This window comes from Hippocampus comes, unplaced genomic scaffold (genome assembly GCF_001891065.2).
Source record: "Hippocampus comes isolate QL1 unplaced genomic scaffold, H_comes_QL1_v1.1 scaffold177, whole genome shotgun sequence".
Lineage (NCBI taxonomy): Eukaryota > Metazoa > Chordata > Actinopteri > Syngnathiformes > Syngnathidae > Hippocampus > Hippocampus comes.
In genome coordinates, this window is record NW_017806158.1 from 221,844 (window position 1) to 239,389 (window position 17,546).

The 17,546-nt window shown below is 40.1% G+C and overlaps 1 protein-coding gene across 2 annotated transcripts; it reads right to left on the bottom strand.

The window, feature by feature from the left end:
• Positions 1-2,055: 2,055 nt before the first annotated feature.
• igsf5a (immunoglobulin superfamily, member 5a) lies at positions 2,056-10,832 on the bottom strand. Of its 2 annotated transcripts, none has more exons than XM_019895093.1 (9): positions 10,644-10,832; positions 9,993-10,050; positions 7,095-7,406; positions 5,286-5,576; positions 4,039-4,158; positions 3,843-3,867; positions 3,413-3,471; positions 3,139-3,194; positions 2,056-2,315 (listed from the first exon to the last, which is right to left on the bottom strand). In XM_019895093.1, exons 2-9 carry the CDS (start codon positions 10,036-10,038, stop codon positions 2,220-2,222), a joined length of 1,005 nt encoding a protein of 334 aa, XP_019750652.1. In that variant the 5' UTR covers positions 10,039-10,050; positions 10,644-10,832; the 3' UTR covers positions 2,056-2,219. The 2 variants fall into 2 exon arrangements, with proteins under 2 accessions (XP_019750652.1, XP_019750651.1); XM_019895092.1 differs by having other exon boundaries at positions 3,374-3,471; positions 10,644-10,830.
• Positions 10,833-17,546: the final 6,714 nt, after the last annotated feature.

Here is a 17,546-nt window from a genome sequence, read left to right on the forward strand (position 1 = left end):
TGCGATTGGCTGGCAACCTGTAAGGGTGTACCCCGCCAACTAACCCCAAGACGACTGGTACAGGCTCCAGCACGCCCGTGATCCTCCTGAGGATAAGTGGCTCAGATAATGGATGGAAGAATGGAAGTCCCACGGACCACAGGCAATGTGTCGAGCTCCACCTTCTCTGTGTGGTTTGGTTATTGTACTCTTATTGTACCTCTTGTTTCCAGGCAAACAATGAGTATTTCAATGTTTACAACAAATAATTTCAGGCACCATGAAAATACTAAAATGTATTTTCGGACTCATTGAAATAACTCATCCTAGTGAAGAGATGCTGAGATGAACCAAGTGAGGCATGCGCCTGTACACTATCCAGCATGTTTTTACGCTGCATTTAGCCCCAGTGCGGGATGCTAAGATGAACCAAGTGAGGCAGTGCTGCCTGTACATCATCCAGCATGTTTTTACGCTGCATTTAGCCCCAGTGCAGAATGTCAAAGTGGAGCCGCGTTGAGCCATTTTATGCCTTCAAGTATGGTCATGCACTTCCCTCTCACGTTTCCATTTGTCAGTCATTACTGCTGGTCATTCCCTCAAAAGTTTGTATTCATGTCACAATTGTCTCGTCACAACAGCACCATGTCAGCTGGACAGTGAAAGACAGTACAAGAGAATTGCCATTTAATTAGGAGTGAAATTAGACTGAGCAGCCACAACAGTTAGAAACAGTTGCCCCATTTGATGACCAAAATGGGAAACTGCATCAAATATTGTTTTACATCATAGCTGATAATGTGCAATTTTATGTACAGTAGTTACAACTTGCAGTGGTGTTTAAGTGTACACGATTGAAGAGAAAGATGTTTGTAATATTTTGGTTACCTCATTTGACTACACGATAGGGTTTGATTAAAAACACCTATTAGAGTGCATTGCAAGTTACACCCACAGCATCAAACAGTAAATTAACACCTCTTTGAGAGTATCAATAACAATTAGCTTTGTAATGGCAGAAATTACATTGGGCTATTACAATTTATTTTATCAAGTCAAGGATTTTTCGTTTGTTTGTTTTTTTTGTATCTCACTCTAGGTCAGGTTTAAAAGTCACAACAGAACACAATCACGTCCATTTCTGTTCTAACAAAAACTAGCCATTAAAATGAACCGGATTCCTAAATGTGTCTTTCTGCACATTATTCCATCGTTAACTCAACAGAAGGTTCTGAAATGAATATCATACAGTTTTGCGTGGAAAATGCCTCAAAAAAGTGTTGGGATTTTTTTTTCTTCTTCTTCTGGGAAACCTACCTCACTCATGGCTGCGCGGTGTGCGTGGGTCGAGTTATTAGCGTCCCCCGATGCCTCCAACTAAGAATCCTCTTTTAAGGGCTCCTCTCTCAGAGATGTTGGCTTTTATACGGGATGCGTAGCTTTTTTTTTCTCTTCTCCTCACGTCAATCCACAGGTCCGATAAGTGAGTCTCTAGCGCCACGCAATGGACCAACCGTCAATTACATGTCTCGTGCTTCAGTGTTTTCGAATGGCAAAAATAAACTTACGCCATGCCTATGCAACCTGATTGTTTTCAAAAGAGTTTTGGCAAGCTACTTACATAGAAAAAGCTACAATTAATTGTAGAATAAATAAGGCTTCACTACATTAAAGCTATCTATCAGAGAAATTCAGCAAGCTATAATAAATCGAGAAAAGCAGTTGTCATCGTCGTCCACCAGGGATGAAAAAGCGACCTAGTTAGTTAACCATATTTAGAACGTACACAGCCATAATAACTCATCTTACCCTAAATGCCTATCCAGACCACCGAACAAGAGAACCTAAAAAATGATTGGCAGATAATAACGGGGCACATACAGTATAGAGACAGACAGGGTGGCCCTAGAGATTAGAAGAAAACAAAATGACGCTTTAGGCCTCTCGATGTCAATGGTCATGAATTGAAAATAGTTTTAAGGGTCCTTTCGCTCATGGGCCTTCAAGAAACCTGACCAATTCAGCCACCCCTGTCTCCATTAGTGGCTAATAATGTACAGTGAAATAAAAACATACCATACTGTCATTTTATGGAGTTATATTTTAAGGGTAAATACAAAAATAATGTCACTTTTATTTTCCAAATACACACGGTAAAACAGTGAGAGTCCTGTAAAAGCCAACAGAAGAGCCGGACGTTTGTTTGTTTCGGTCTTTGGGGTTCAGGGTGCTCGGTCTTTTTACACAGTCGTAGCATGTCTGTGTTTTCTAAAGCCTTCACCCTCAATGCTGTAGCCATTTCCATTGTCTGTGCTGTTATAAACAGCATCAGGCATCTAAAAAAACAAGAGGTACAGATCACATAAGTGAAACGTCACATTGCTGAAAGATCTTAGCATCATATGTAAAACCATTAAGAAAAACAATTTGGCAGCCAGTACCACTGTGCGCTCCAAACAAACGCCCAAAAGATGTTACACATAACATATAATATGTTTGTTTAATGAAATAAATACTTCCATTTTTAATTTCATACTCCACAAACCAAGTTGAATTCCATTCTGATTTGCCCTGTGAGGTGTGGTATGGACTATTTTAATTCAAATTGCAAATTTGTTTTCATCCTAACCTGCTTACGAGTCTCCGCATAAGCATGACTTGTGTTTAATTCATATCGGACATTTGCCAACAGCTATTTTTACTTGAAGTCATGATTCACATATGCCCCTATTTTCTGATATGTTAAGGATCAAAATGATAAATGAATCATAAATTGTACGTGCATTTTTTTGTGCTGTCAATTTGAAGCAATGTCAACTGTTCTGCAATCAATTGGGATAGAAATGTAACAATCGACAGATTAATCAATTACGATTTTAACATTCCACATCGAATCCATGTGTGGTCAGAATTGGTATCTTAAAGTCCTAATTGGAACACCCTGAATATAAATACTGTTTGCTGTTACGTTCACAACGTTGTGAAGCCATTAACCCGAAATTCAAATATTAACTCATTGCTGTGGCTGAGATTTATGAAAAGTTGGATCTAAACGCAGTTTCGGGTGATTTGCTCGGGTGCAGCAATTATCTACCCACTGCTTTACACAAGCATTTTTTTTTTTGTCCATCATCTCTATTGCAAAACAAACATAGCTACCTCAAAAAAATTGGAGCGAGTTGAAGCACCGTCTGTCAAGTCACTTGGAGTGACACCTGCAAACCAGTGGAGGGAGGGAAGTTAGTTGTCGGTGGGTTTGAATTGTGTCACGCAATGACAAATATAACATTTGAAGTTACTGTTACTGCTGATGATGATGATGATGATGATGATATAAATAACAATCGTGTCTGTAGAAAGTTTGGGTGGTTTGTTGTGTAATCCCCAGCCTTACTTTTTTGACCATCTGTCACATAACCTGCATTGACTTGACCTTGTTTCTGTCCAGGCGGTCTCAGTCCGCTCAACTGGCTCTGTGTCCTCAATCTTTTACTAGAAACAGAAATGGGAGAAGATATGTCACTACGGTAATTGTGCAACTACATAATGCGCACTGAAATCATCACAGCAAGGATCATCAGGATTCTTGTCACATATTTGAAGAAAAAAAAAAAAGAATAGAAGAAACAGAGTTTTCAGAATGGGGTAGATTTGGGGTAAACACAAGGAGCTATTCTAAGATGGAGAAATCGGAATGCACGACATCAGTAATGGAAACAATGAAGCAAGCAAAAAAAGTAAATGATTGTAAAAAATGTTTTGTTTTGTTTTTAATCTTTGTGGCCCTTTAAGATTTATATTTAAGTATCTGTGGTATAGAAGTAACTCATCTACTGTTCAGTCATGGTAGATTGGCTCCTTACATCATTTCTTCTTGGTAGTTGGGTTCTGCAATGAAATAGCAATATTATTTGTATCATGTTCTTATACTTAATATTTCATTATGATCAAGTGCAGGTTTTATCATTGCCTAATTTGTGGGAAAACTATACAGGTACAGTATTGTGATCAGCAACTAAGCAAAGTGGATTTTAAAACATATTTGGCTTTTTGGAATACCTTTTTCTCTCCTGCGTTTGTAGCAAAAGACCATCCCATAGATGAGTAAAAATAGCAGAGCAAATCCTCCAAAAGAGCAAACCACAGCTATCAGGACGGTCCAGTCTGGAGGCTTTGGCACTGTCAAAGCAAATGAATTAACACTAAAACAGACTTACGGCTATGAGGTTATTATTTTAAAAAGAAAGGAAAATGTGTTGATGTGGCATACACCAGTCACAATGAATACAGTAGCTCACAAAAATTTAATGTCAACAATTTCCATTATCATTTTATTATACATTCCTTAGGGTAGCTGGAGACACACTTGGCCACTCCATCCCCTTCCTCAGCAAACCGTGTGTTAGCTTGGAGATATGTTGAGTGTTAATATTATGTCATGTAGACCAGCTCCTAAAGGGATTTGACCCAGCTCAATGAATTTTCCCAGTGTCGGTAGCCTGAGACTGTGACGCAACCATCACCGTGCTTGACTGTAGGCAAGACAATTATTTTGGTGCTCCTCACATACCTGTCAACTTGTAAGTTTTCCCCGTATTTTATACGTTTTTTTATCAGTTCAAATCATGTACGGTGTATTACAACTTTTGAGGACCTCACCAAGGTGAAGCCACTCATGCTGGACAGATCGGGGCCAAGCAAGTACTGTATACCTGTTCCACAGGCATGAAATTTCATGCTTGTGCTGAATGACATCGATACGTATCACTAAGGGTGTCCTTGCTTGTGTTGCTAGCGATTTAGATAATACCGTATTTTCCGCACTACAAGACGCACCTAAAGAGCATTCTATTTTCTCAAAAGCCGACAGCGCGCCTTATAATCAGATGCGCCTTATATTTGGGTCAATATTCAGATTTCTTGAACGTAGTATTTTAAATGCTCTGTAAAGCACTTTGTTACAGCTGCAGCGGTTGTGAAGGATCCATATAAATAAAGCTGTGTTGAATTGTATTGTATTGTATTTCCTTTCGCGTAGCTCCATCTAGTGGATGCATAAGGCAGCCGCAGCCGGGGCTCTATATAAATAAAGCTGTATTGTATTGTATTCCCTATAGCGTAGCTCCATGTAGTGGATGCATAACACAACCGCAATGGGTGGTCTCACATTGTTCAAGTCTGCAACTGTCATAGGAAGTGGACTCGCACTGCTTCCATGTACTGATTCTGTTCAGAGTCGCAAGTTAATGTAAGCACATCCCAACCGATGTAATAAAACATTTAAGCCTTGTGGAAGAATTTCTTACCAACCACTAGGTGGACCGAGCTGGATAGTGGCTTTGTCAGTGTCTGCAGCATCGCCAAACACTCCACGGTCGAATTTTTGACAGCTTTAAACTTCAGGACACTGGAGGAGTTGAAGGAATCTCCGTGAGCTACGTGAGTACTGTTGTACAGGCTGCTATCCACGGCACCACCATTCAGGTTCCAGGTGACAACAGGGCTAGGGAACCAAGCTGAAGTCAGACAGTTGAAGTCCACCTCTTCATCCTGGGTCACCTTCCTATCACCTTCCTTGATCTGGACTGTACCACTCTCTAATTGACAGGAACAGAAGAGAACAAAAAACATTTTGGCTCCATTCACCCGACAAAGGTACAGTATGTCCTCTGGTCTTTAGCGACCTATGTCTTCTTACAAATATTCAAGAACAGTCCTTACGATATTTGAATGAATTGAAATATATATTCTGATTTCTGTTCAAGAGTTGTAGAACATGATACGAATTCACCCGACAAAGGTCGTGTATGTCCTCTGGTCTTTAGCGACCTATGTCTTCTTACAAATATTCAAGAACAGTCCTTACGATATTTGAATGAATTGAAATATATATTCTGATTTCTGTTCAAGAGTTGTAGAACATGATACGAATTCATTTTTTTATTTATTTATTTTTTTAGATCGCTAAGCCACTTACACATTCAATGGAGAGGATATCGAGTTAGCCAGAGGTGGGGGACTCGAGCCAAGTCTTGAGTTGAGTCAGACCGAAGGCAGCAATTTTGGAACTTGCGACTTGCTAGAACTTATGAATAATGAATGGTTTGGACTTTGAAATATTTGACCTGACAAGTCTTTGCAATTTCCAGATGACAATCAACAATTTCAAAATAGTTTGCCATTTGCTTTGTTTTTAAAAGACAAATATTTTTATATGTTGTTCAATTTAAACCAATCTGCCTACGATTTAAACAAACCAGCGTTACCCATGCATATGACAAAATTTGTCTAGTTCTCTGAAACCGTGACTGTTATGAATGCTAACATTCAGGTCTTAACAATTGGAGGGAAAAAAGTTAAGAGAAACTGTGATGCAATTAAGTCGAGAGGTATCTGGACAGTTTTATACACCACCAGAATAGACTTTGAAGAGTGAACTAAAATTTAAGATGTTCCACCCCCCAAAAAAAAATAAAAAAAATGTTAAAATAATAATAATAATAATAAATATACATGACTTTTACCATTTGAGAAATGCAGCAATCATATGCAAGGTACTTTGATTGCTGAAGGTCTTTAGACAAAATTATACACAGCCAAAAGATTTTCACCCAACCAATAAACAATTTATCCTTTTTAGTCAATGAATGTAAACACGATTGACTGAAAGCATGATCGATTTGGTTGTGATGACGTAACAACTTGGTCATGGAGAAATCTTGCTTTTTTTTTTTTTTTTTTTTTTTTGCTTTCCAAAAGGCTTGAGCTGCTTTTGCAGTATGCAAGTATTTCTAATAACACTCTCGTGTGTCGATTGTCCAAATAAATTTTGAGCCCCTGTATTTTGCATAGTAGCATAGGGCATGTTATTGTGTCTAAACTTAAATTACTTTATATTAACCCTTTCATGCACACTGTAACCTGATAACATGATAAGCTGTCCACTGTGTTAACCGCTATCCCTGAAAGGGTTAATCCACTAGGGTGGTAAAGCTGACCAAAAAAAAAAAAGTCTGTCTTTCTCAAAATACGTCATGCATATGGACAGTTAATTTGTCTCCAAAAGTGAATTTGAAGTGATATGCAGATAGTAGATGTTCGAGAATCTACAGTACCTTGCACATGGAGCTGTGCTGACTTGGAGCCGTAGTCTCCCTGCACTGTGCAGATGACCGGCCCAGCCTCCATACGGGAGGCGGCGTGGATGGTGAACACCACGCAGCTGGTGTCCTCGGCGGAGCAGAAGGAGGCAGAAAACTGCTCCGAGGACGAAGAAATGTTACCAATTCTCGGAACGGTGAGGACCAGAAAACCTCGGACATTCCATGTCATGACTTCCCACATTCCCTGCACCGTGGCACTGAATCGAGCATCTGAGCCTTTTAGAACAGTAGATTCGAGAGGCTCCACTTGGAACTGTCCCATCACTGAAGAAACAATGACAACCGGGAAAGCGGGAACAATAAATTAGCTGAAGAGTTCAGGAAACAAAATACGATACTGGAACGGGATACTAAGCATCCCTTGGATGTATCTAACCTACATAATATATAATCATACGACAATTTGTACGGTGATTAGGTTTCATCATGTTCAATAAATGACCGACTCGATTACTGATTGTTGTTTTTGTCTCTTGGATGTATCTAACCTACATAATATATAATAATACAACAATTTGTGCAGTGATTTGGTTTCATCATGTTCAAAAAATGACCGACTCGATTACTGATTGTTGTTTTTGTCATCTAGGTAACATGTTTTACATATAAAATTTACTGAAAGTTAATTCAAAGTAAAAAAATAAATAAAAATACAGGAAGAAAGGAGAGAGTGAGAAAGTGATAGATCAACTTTGGCTGAACTTTCCATTGCTCAAAACAATCAAAATGAACGCATGACAGCTCTGTTGAAGTTATTGCTTGGGACATGTTTGCCCAAGGTATGTCAATACAGCACATTGTGCGTGTGTGTGTGTGTGTGTGTGTGTGTTTTTTTTCCCGAACCGAAAGTCAAACCGTCTATTAAATATCAGGACCATTCGAATTGATGGAATGTTTTGTTTTTGTGTGTGTGTGTGTGTATGTGTGTTTTGACTTGTTGTGGCACGATGATCGACTGGTTAGCGTGCTGGCCTAACAGTGCAGAGGTGCCTTCCTGTGTAAACTTTGCATGTTCTCCTCGTGCCTCTCCGGTTTCCTCCCACATTCCAAAAATGTGCCTGGCAGGCTGATTGAACACTCTAAATTGTCCATAAGTGTGACTGTGAATACGAATGGTTGTTTGTCTCTGTGTGCCCTGCCAATTCAAGGTGTCCCCCGCCTACTACCCTAAGACAGCTGGGATAGGCTCCAGCACCCCCCGCGACCCTGTTGAGGTTAAAGCGGTTCAGAAAATGGATGGATTTGGGTTGTTTATTCTCTACTCTTATGCCATAAGAATGTGCAAAAGAAATGTGTACTCAAAGTGACCCCTGATTTTCAAACAATCCTCACGGCCGGAATGGGCAACACGGTTGTCATGTTATCGTTCTTGAACACTGTTCAAAGGTAACAATTAACAGTTCTGGATAAAAGAGCTGCAGAAACGTGTTTGACCAGGTGTCTTTTTGATAAAGTGTAATCACACTGCTTATGGAGTGTAATCTAGGTTTGAGGACTGCAGGCTTTATATGATGAATTAAATAATAAATGCAGTAAAGGATTAGATGTAGAGCACTAGTGTCAAAATCAAGGTTTCCCAGGCACTTTATTTGGTCCACTAAGCAAATAAAATGTCTGTGTAATTTTTTTCTTTATTTTAACGTATTTACAAGGAGTATTGATTTGTACGGTCGCAGGATCAAATCAAGCCCAGCTGTGGATAGCGAAAATCCATGAGTAATCGATGCTCTCCCAAGAAGTATTATGATTGCCCAATGATGACGGCAAAACACTACAGGAAGCTCTTGAACTGACTTCAACATAGTTCCTTGGCACCACCATGCCGAAAGATGCTGCCAAAGCAATACTTTTAACATTAGATATCGAACTTTGGTCTGAGAACAAAACAGTGAGTTTTTCAAGGAATAAAAGATAAGTTCCAGAAAAAAAAAAAAAAAATCTGAATGTGTGAATCAACGAGTAGGGGATTGTGAATATGAGGGGTTACACATATTTGCATATAACTGATTGAATACACTTTAATTATTTAATTTAGGTAGTTTTCATGGTAATGAGGACCTCTGCTACAATGTGGCCCATGACAAAAAAAAGAATCTTAACCCTTTCATGCTCCCTCTAACCCAGGGGTGTCAAACTCATTTTTGTCGCGGGCCACATTGTAGTTACGGTTTGCCTTGGAGGGCTGTTATGAATTTTGGGCAACCATATAAATGTTTAATCACCTCCACATATTACATACACAGCGCACAACAAATTGATGAAAAACTAGTTTTAAAATCAGAAGTCAAGAATAATGACTGTTATTGTGAAAATGTGACATTTTAGTTCAGACTTTAGCAAGCATCATCGAACTTGACATGCTTGATTTGCTTTTGCGGGCCACATAAAATGATGTGACGGGCCAGATCTGTCCCCCGGGCCTTGAATTTGACACCTGTGCTGTAACCTGATAACATGATAAGCTGTCCACTGTAGTAACCGCTGTCCCTGAAAGGGTTAAATATGATCTTGATGATTCTGCGGGTACCGCAGCTTCATCCCACATCAAAAAACGTGCGCCTTCATAAATGTGAAAATGAGTGTGAATCGTTCTTTGTTATGATGTTCCCTGCGGTGAGCTGGTGACCAATGCAGCTTGCTCCCTGCCACAACCGCACGCTTAAAGGCGGGTATCCTATCCTGTATAGGAAATGGATAGGTACTGTAAACGGATGGGATTTTTGTGAGGTAGTACTTTATGTCATTTGTAAATTTTCATTAATAACATTCCCGGATCAAAAACAGTTACTCCGCTGCCCAACTGTTTTAAAATTTCACAAAATTGCATCAAATAATTGCCCTCAAACCTACCTCCAGTTGCACACAGTATTAGCCAGATGCACAAATCGACGTCCATTTTTTATTCAACCTGAAAGATGCCAATAGAAATCATGTGAATGATTGTAGGGAATTACACTGTCATTTGAAGTACAAAATAGCACAGTGAGAGTTTGAAAAAAAAAAACTCCTTTTGTTTTGTTTTTTTTACTGTCTAAAAGTATTTCGACCCAAACTGTAAAATGGACATTTTGTTTTTTTCAGGTGATAAACCTGCTTGAACTGGAATTCATTGCATCCACATAACATCTCCTATTGGTTACATAAATGATCTCTGTAGAGCTACAAAAATGAAGCCCCAAATTATTCAGAATGTGCTTTAGTTGAATGGGTGGGTATCTTTTATCTGGAAATGACAATGTTGTGTGAAAATTCTCATATAAAATGTTCCAAATGATCATCACAACCAATACTATGCTCGTTAAAAAATTACCAGTATCATGTAGGAGGGCTGTACTTCATTGGAGAGTAAGAATTTGTCCTAATGTCTGAAAACATTTGTGAGTTTTATCCCCGACAACATTTCCATTAAGAAGATACCCACTCAACCAAGAGATTTTGAAGAAAAAAAAATAATGTTTTTGATCTTTTAACTGCACCTCTGTATCTCCAATGAACACTTACCTTGTGACCCGTCCTTCTGGAGTGTGTCATGGAGCTAAGCTTCATTTCCGGAAACACCAGCAGGTGAGCTTGCAGCAACAGATCTTTCTGCTGGGTCCAAGGGTCAGTGGCCATTGAAACCAAGCCCTTATTTCTCCATAGTGAGTGCAAACTACTAAAGTGCTCTGCTGCCGTCAGACTGTGGGTGTGAGGATGACATTTCAGAAAAGGCAGTCGAGGTCACATGCTCTACCATGAGCCTGATTTGATACTCTGAGTCAACTGAGGTACATAACTCGACGCAGTGACCGTCGATGATCTAAATTCAACTAACCATGTAACTTTGCTTCAAAAGTTGATGAGGTGTTGTAAAATTGACCAACCAAGTGTAGTCTTCATGTCTAGTGTTTGCATATTCTGTGTGTGCTTGTTTTGGGTTTCCCTAGGTTCCCCAAGCTTTTGTTTTTTGGATTCTTATGAAGTTATTAAATCATGGCTTTTTATTTTATTTATTTAAAAAAACAATATATATAAAAGAAAGTTGATTTATTTCAGTTATACTCTTCAAAAAGTGAAACTTGTGGAATGCATACAATCATTCCACACAGACTGATACATTTCAAGCGTTAATTCATTTTAATTTAGATGATCATGTCTGAAAACGAATTTTAAAAAATCACTCTCTCAGAAAAATGTTATATGGACATTAAAATGGACATAACATTTACAAATAGGGGGGAAAAAAGAGGACCGATATGTGTCAAAACACCACAAAACCGAATTGTCAGTGGCGTTGACCTGGTGATGAGTTGACCGTGTGAGTGGCTTGCGGTGCATTATGGGAATTGTATAAGTCCTCTTTACAGGCAGGTGGTTAATAAAAGACATCTAAAATTAGCTTGTGGACGTGACACAATTGGATGTCGGCTTCGTAGGTGGCGCCAGGCCCTGTGTTTCACACACCAGTTTAAGTTGTCCTCATGAGGCGTCTGAAATCTTCTCATGACCGAGACACAAATCCTGCTATACTCAATATTTACCCGTAGAGGTCGCTGTCGGTCAATATTGTACGTATAACAGTCTTTATGACGTGTGTCCAGTAGAGTATTCCGTAAACGCGTGTGGAAATGTATTACACGTTTATTTGATTTCAACACAGCGGAAGCTAAAGAATTCAATATTTTTCATATTATTTTGGAATTTATTCTGGGTTTTTTTTTTCAATGTAAAACTGTTTCACAAAGTGAACCTGAGAACACCATTTTCCTCGCCTTTTGAGAACCACCTCACATACGTTATTGAGATCATATATGTGCCAAATGGCTTCTTACTGTACATATTATTGGGTCCCCTGGCCCTCATTCTTGATTTCATGAAAGTGTATTGTGAGCTGGAATGTCTCCAGACACAGTGAATATCATAATGGCAGAGGCAGGTAGACAACCATGAAAATAGTGGGGGAGGTTCAGTCAGCTACTGTATCCAGCAGCCCCTCTTATCCCCTTACATATGGCCTCAGAATTGATGTAAATCTTGGCACCAGAGCCACCATGTCAGAGATCATCACTCATAGTTTCATCATTTGTGCTCATCCGTACATTGCATTGCATGACTTTTTAGATGACTTCATCTCCTATTTCCAGCTAATCAGCCCCCTTCTCTGAGAGAAGATAGATCACAATTAAATAGTTTATTTTCAAAAAATGCACGCCTTAAAAGCTCACTTTGATGTGGGATTATTTTTTAGTCATGTCAGCTGTTGATTAATCAATGGTTAAAGCCGACTAAGGTGTATTGTTACTGAGCTTATTAGACTGTGTTGCCACTACGGCAAGACTCCACCGTCTATCACACATAAATTACTGCATGCGCTACACCAAGGCACATTCCTGTGACTGCTGAATAGGCATATAGAAAGCTTTTTTTTTTTTTGCATGTTTTAAAAATGTATTTATGACAATATACAAAGAGGTGTGAGGAGCACAATCTAAGTTGGAGAATGAAGAAGGTAAATGTACTGCAGAGTAATTAAACTCTTTTTAGTTCCACAGGCAATTTATTCACACTAACATGAGATGGAAATATATTCCAATTAATTTTATGTGTTGATTCTACATTAGCACTGAAGATCCATACTGCCCATCTGTGCTCATGAACTCTGGATCCCATCACACGTAAATGGGTGTAATCTGGCTTTATCCGTTGCCCCAGATGGGAAGGTCACCGTTTACCTTATGGAGAAATCCACTTAGTGTTGAAAGATGGAGAGAGAAAGAGGGAAGGAGGGACAGAAACAGTGGAGAGAGTGTCTTTTCCCAACATCCGGCTGATCCATTCACAGGCATCTGTTTGACACTGTTTGTAACTCCGTAACCAACCCCGAAATAGAGGGGAAATATGTATCAAATAATAAGTACGTTGGCTCCAGCATGTCTTTGTTAGAAAGCCTATTGAACAAGACCAGGATTTTTTTTAACCAATATGTTTTGACCTACTGTACAGTGGCTGAAAGTTACTTTGAATTTGTGAACCTTTCATTTGTTTCAGTCCAGTGAGATGCAATGCAAGCTCGACAGGCATCCCATAAAAGGAGGGGGGGAGGGTGGGGGGCGTGATCATGATTTAAAGCGCCCAAGTCTGCGAGGGGCCGAGAGAATTATATTTTCTTTCTGCAGCACCAATTTGGAAGGCCCCAAAGTGCCATTTTCCACTGACAGATTTACACCACAAAGGTTTCTGACACTGATGGCCTAATTTAAAGGCGAAGTTTGCAATTTTCAAAACAAATCATTTTTTTGCATGACTTAAGAGGTGTAAATCATTTGTTCATTGTTTTGCATTGATCTGTTACCTTGTTACCCCAGACAAAGCACCTCATTCGTGATGGGCTGTTACTATAATACTAAATCTTGTCAGTTGAAAGTTTATCTTTTGCGATGCTGTGCGGGGATGTACTCTTGATGTGTATGGCCGTGTGCGCGCGACAGATGATTGACACGAATGTTTTCCGAGCTAGAAGCCATCATTCGTTCGATTTTTTTTTTTTTTTTTACTTTGAATTTGAAGCTCAAATTTGAGATAGTGCTGTACTATAGTCGGGAATTCAATGACCATCAGCGAGCAAGCTTATATTTGGATATCTGGTTTGTGGGAAACAATGTTTTCATTTAAGTTTGTAAATTTCATTTGTGGATTTAACCCTTTCATGCACCCTGTAACCTGACATGAAAAGTTGTCAACTGTAGTAACCGCTGTCCCTGAAAGGGTCAATTCAGCTGCCTAAATGCAGTATGGCGCACTCTCGTATCTCATTCAGAAATACAGTAGTCATTCTAATCTGAATTTTTACTGTGGTTCTCTCTATTGTCCTATAGTGGTTAAGTAAAGGTAACTACAGTATTCTAATCCCCTGGCTAATTGCACTTAGTGTATTTTGTAAAAGTGTAAATCAAGCAGGGCTCTCCCTAGTGGTTAAACCTAATTCAGAAGGGCCTAAATCAAGGACGCTGAACTCTTTTGGAATTGCAACTATTCATGCCAATCATTCAGCCATTTGTCAAGTCAATTGTCATGGAACTCAATTCATTTAAACGTATGCCCTTCTATTGCATCATGACACATGGCGTCTCGACATCATAAGTGCTCATTTCCACCACACAGTTCTTTTTCTCTTGCGACATGTCGCCGCTCCTCATGACAGTTACAAGCGTCGCCACGTCATGAATTAGACTTGTATCTCATTGCACCACTGTACAGTGCAGTACAAAACCTAACTTAGAGCTTCAACTGAAGCCTGTCGCTTCATGTCCGCTGACAGCATAAGGAATAAGTGGGCAAGGACGGCAAATGGCACCAGCTGTGATGGAAGGGCTAACAGTCACGCACCTCAACAACAGCGTTGTTATTTGAGACCGACATGTCTCCCCTCCGTCTCCATTTCCCCCTTCATACCCACCAACCATCACCACCTCAGCTCTGTCTTTTCACTTTTCCTCGACAATATTGTTTTGTTTTGTTTATTTAAATATCTCAGCTTCAAGCAACATGGGGGTGTGTAGGTGTCATGATCTTTGATTACATTCTAATCTGCAATGAAGTAGGCTACATGCTGTGTATGAAAAGCACTTTGCGAATTATCAGATAGTGTAATGCTAAAGTTTAACAGGCTATATTTGTAAGGTTCAACATACTTTTGGGTCACTTTTAGAGATAATAAACACATGTTTTTGTTTCTAAAAGTAAAAATCTAAGACATTGCATCGATCGTGAGCTGTACCGGGAGCTCGTGAAGGGGGTGTTGGGCGATTAAATGGCATTAACTTAGGCACTGCCAGCCCTCCCAGTTTTATTCTATTGATATAGCTGCCTGACAACAGCAGTGAATGAGTTAAAAAAAAAAAAAAAAAGGAGAGTTCCTCCTATCATCGGTTATGAAATTTGTCACTTGATTGACATACAGGGCAGCCAGTCATACACCTGTTGCATACCTCACGACACATGGGCATATACAAGGGTGTTAAATGGCAAAACTAGCAGTTTTCATTATGTTTTGTCCACTCGAAACTGAATTGGATGTTTCACGTATGTATGTATAGCCATTTGTAGCATTAAAAACATCATATTAATCTATAATTAATTTCATTTTTTTTCCATGTACATTCAGTAACTTTAAAGATGATTTCAAAATAATAAAGCCAGGTTCATTAAATGCTTCACGAGTTAACCGTCACGTGTCGATTTTGGGCGAGACTGCACAATGATATACATACACAGCTACACTGCATCTATGTCATTTTTCCTGAAAGAATGAAGCCATATTTTTTCCCAGCCAATACTATGAAATATAGCTACCAGGTGAGTTTCCACTTTTGATGTGAAAGATGCAGCACCAGATGGTCTTTGTATGGCATGAAATACACTTTGGAGAATGAGTAGACAGCATGGCAGACAGCAAAATTTCCTTGCGAAAAGAAAAAAAACAACTCTAAAACTGTTGGCGAACGCTAGGTGAACGTTTTGTTCGCATTTTGCTGTGCATTATGGCTCATTATCTAACGTGTACATTTACACATGTCATTGAACACATCATGGACATGCCCATGTGTTAAAAATGTCAGAAAAGTGAAACATTAATACAGAGGTGTATTTTTCTAAGCTTAGCTAATGAATGATTGCCAAGCAAACCACACATAAAATTAATGATGCCTTAATTAAATAAATCTCCAAACAGGAACAGAATGAGAGGATTTTTTTTTTTGGGGGGGGGGGGTCCATGGAGGGGTGGCTGGGAAGAAGCTGGTGAACATGTTTTTGCTCATGTCAAACCATCTATCCATCCATTTTCTGAGGGTCGCGGGGCGTGCTGGAGCCTATCCCAGCTGCCTTCGGGCAGTCGGCGGGGTCCACCCTAAACTGGTTGCCAGCCAATCACAGGGCACACACAGACAAACACTCACACCTCGGGACAATTAACCTGCCACGCATGTTTATGGAATATTGGAGAAAGTCAGAGTACCTGGAGAAAAACCCACGCAGGCTCGGGGAGAACATCCAAACTCTGGAATCGAACCCTACACTGATGTCAATCTGAATTTTAAATACTGTGATGTCAACATTTGCTGAGAGTCAAATGTGACTTCCCAGTGTGACGCGGAATGGTACTGTACAATACAAAAACACAAACTGAAACTGCGTCTATGAGCACTCAAATTTAACACTGCAGAAAATGTTACTGTATGATTTCACTTATTCCCCAATCACACCATGATCGAACAGGTGATTCCGGAGGAATGTTTGGGGGGGAAAGCGGCCTTCTTTCCCCCCGCGTGTTCGTTGAATTTCGGACGAGGAGAATGTTGGTAATCCAAATATAGGCTGGGGCCAATGAACAGTTTGTTCAAAGCTTTTAAGAACAGAATATTCCGGGCACACGCAATTTACAGACAATGGCTGCGTGTCACGAGTGCGAAGCAGGAAGAGATTCACATCATTTTTATATTATCAGAAGGGCCATACCGAGACACAAGGTGTGACATCATAACTTTCGTTTCTCCTAAACCGATTCTCAATTTAGCGCATTCCAATGTTTGTGCGTCTCCAGCAGGGAGTATCCCAATTCTAGGTGATGATTGTTACAAGGACGCCAAGTTAGGCTGCTGGCATGGGAAAGTTATACAGCATGACTGAATATGAGCAGAATACACTAGTGATGTGTCGGCCGCGAACGAGTCGGTAAAAAGAGGCGGCTCCTTGAAGTGGATGATGAGAGCCGTCACCCTCCCTCCGTCTCTCTCTCTCTCTCTCTCTCTCTCTCTCTCTCTCTATCTCTCTCCCTCTCTATGTCGCTATGTCGCTCTCTCTTTTTCACGTGTCCGAAGCGACGTTTGGCAGTGGCTCAGCTGCCGCGCTGAGAGAGGTAGACCAGAAGAGAAAGGGGAGGGGCGAGGGGCTTGGTAGGGGCTGCACCGAGTGCACGCTGAGCACATGCTCCGTCGCGTCTGCGCAGCCACAGACTAAGGAATTGACTTTCCCAGTTCCAACTCGTCCAGAGGATCATAAACACGACAAAGACCAACATGGTGAGACAGCACCTGATAAATCTACCCAGAGAGTTGTATTTTTTCGGTGGGACTGTACTTGTAAAGTTGAGAGCCACTTCAGTCGAAGGTTTGTCATTCCTATTTGTCACCAGTAGACAGCACCCTTACGTTTCGTAAAGACCTTGTCAACACCGTAGATCAGGGGTCCCCAACCGCGGGTCCGCGGACCGGTACCGGGCCGCACAGAAAGAACTTGCCTTATTTCCATTTTATTTATTTCGGAATACGAAATGTTTTATTTTGAAAAATTACCGGATTCTCTGTTACATCCGTCTGTGTCACGCTTGACTCACGTCAAGGCACACTTCTCGGTCACGTGACCGAT

Bases quoted from the DNA above. Each gene is read 5' to 3' on its own strand.
- igsf5a (XM_019895092.1), bottom strand. From the start codon at position 10,038: ATGGACGTCGATTTGTGCATCTGGCTAATACTGTGTGCAACTGGAG. The intron at 7,407-9,992 runs GTAGGTTTGAGG...TTGTTTCTTCAG, and splicing joins AATACTGTGTGCAACTGGAG to TGATGGGACAGTTCCAAGTG. The intron at 5,577-7,094 runs GTACTGTAGATT...CCTGTCAATTAG, and splicing joins AGCACAGCTCCATGTGCAAG to AGAGTGGTACAGTCCAGATC.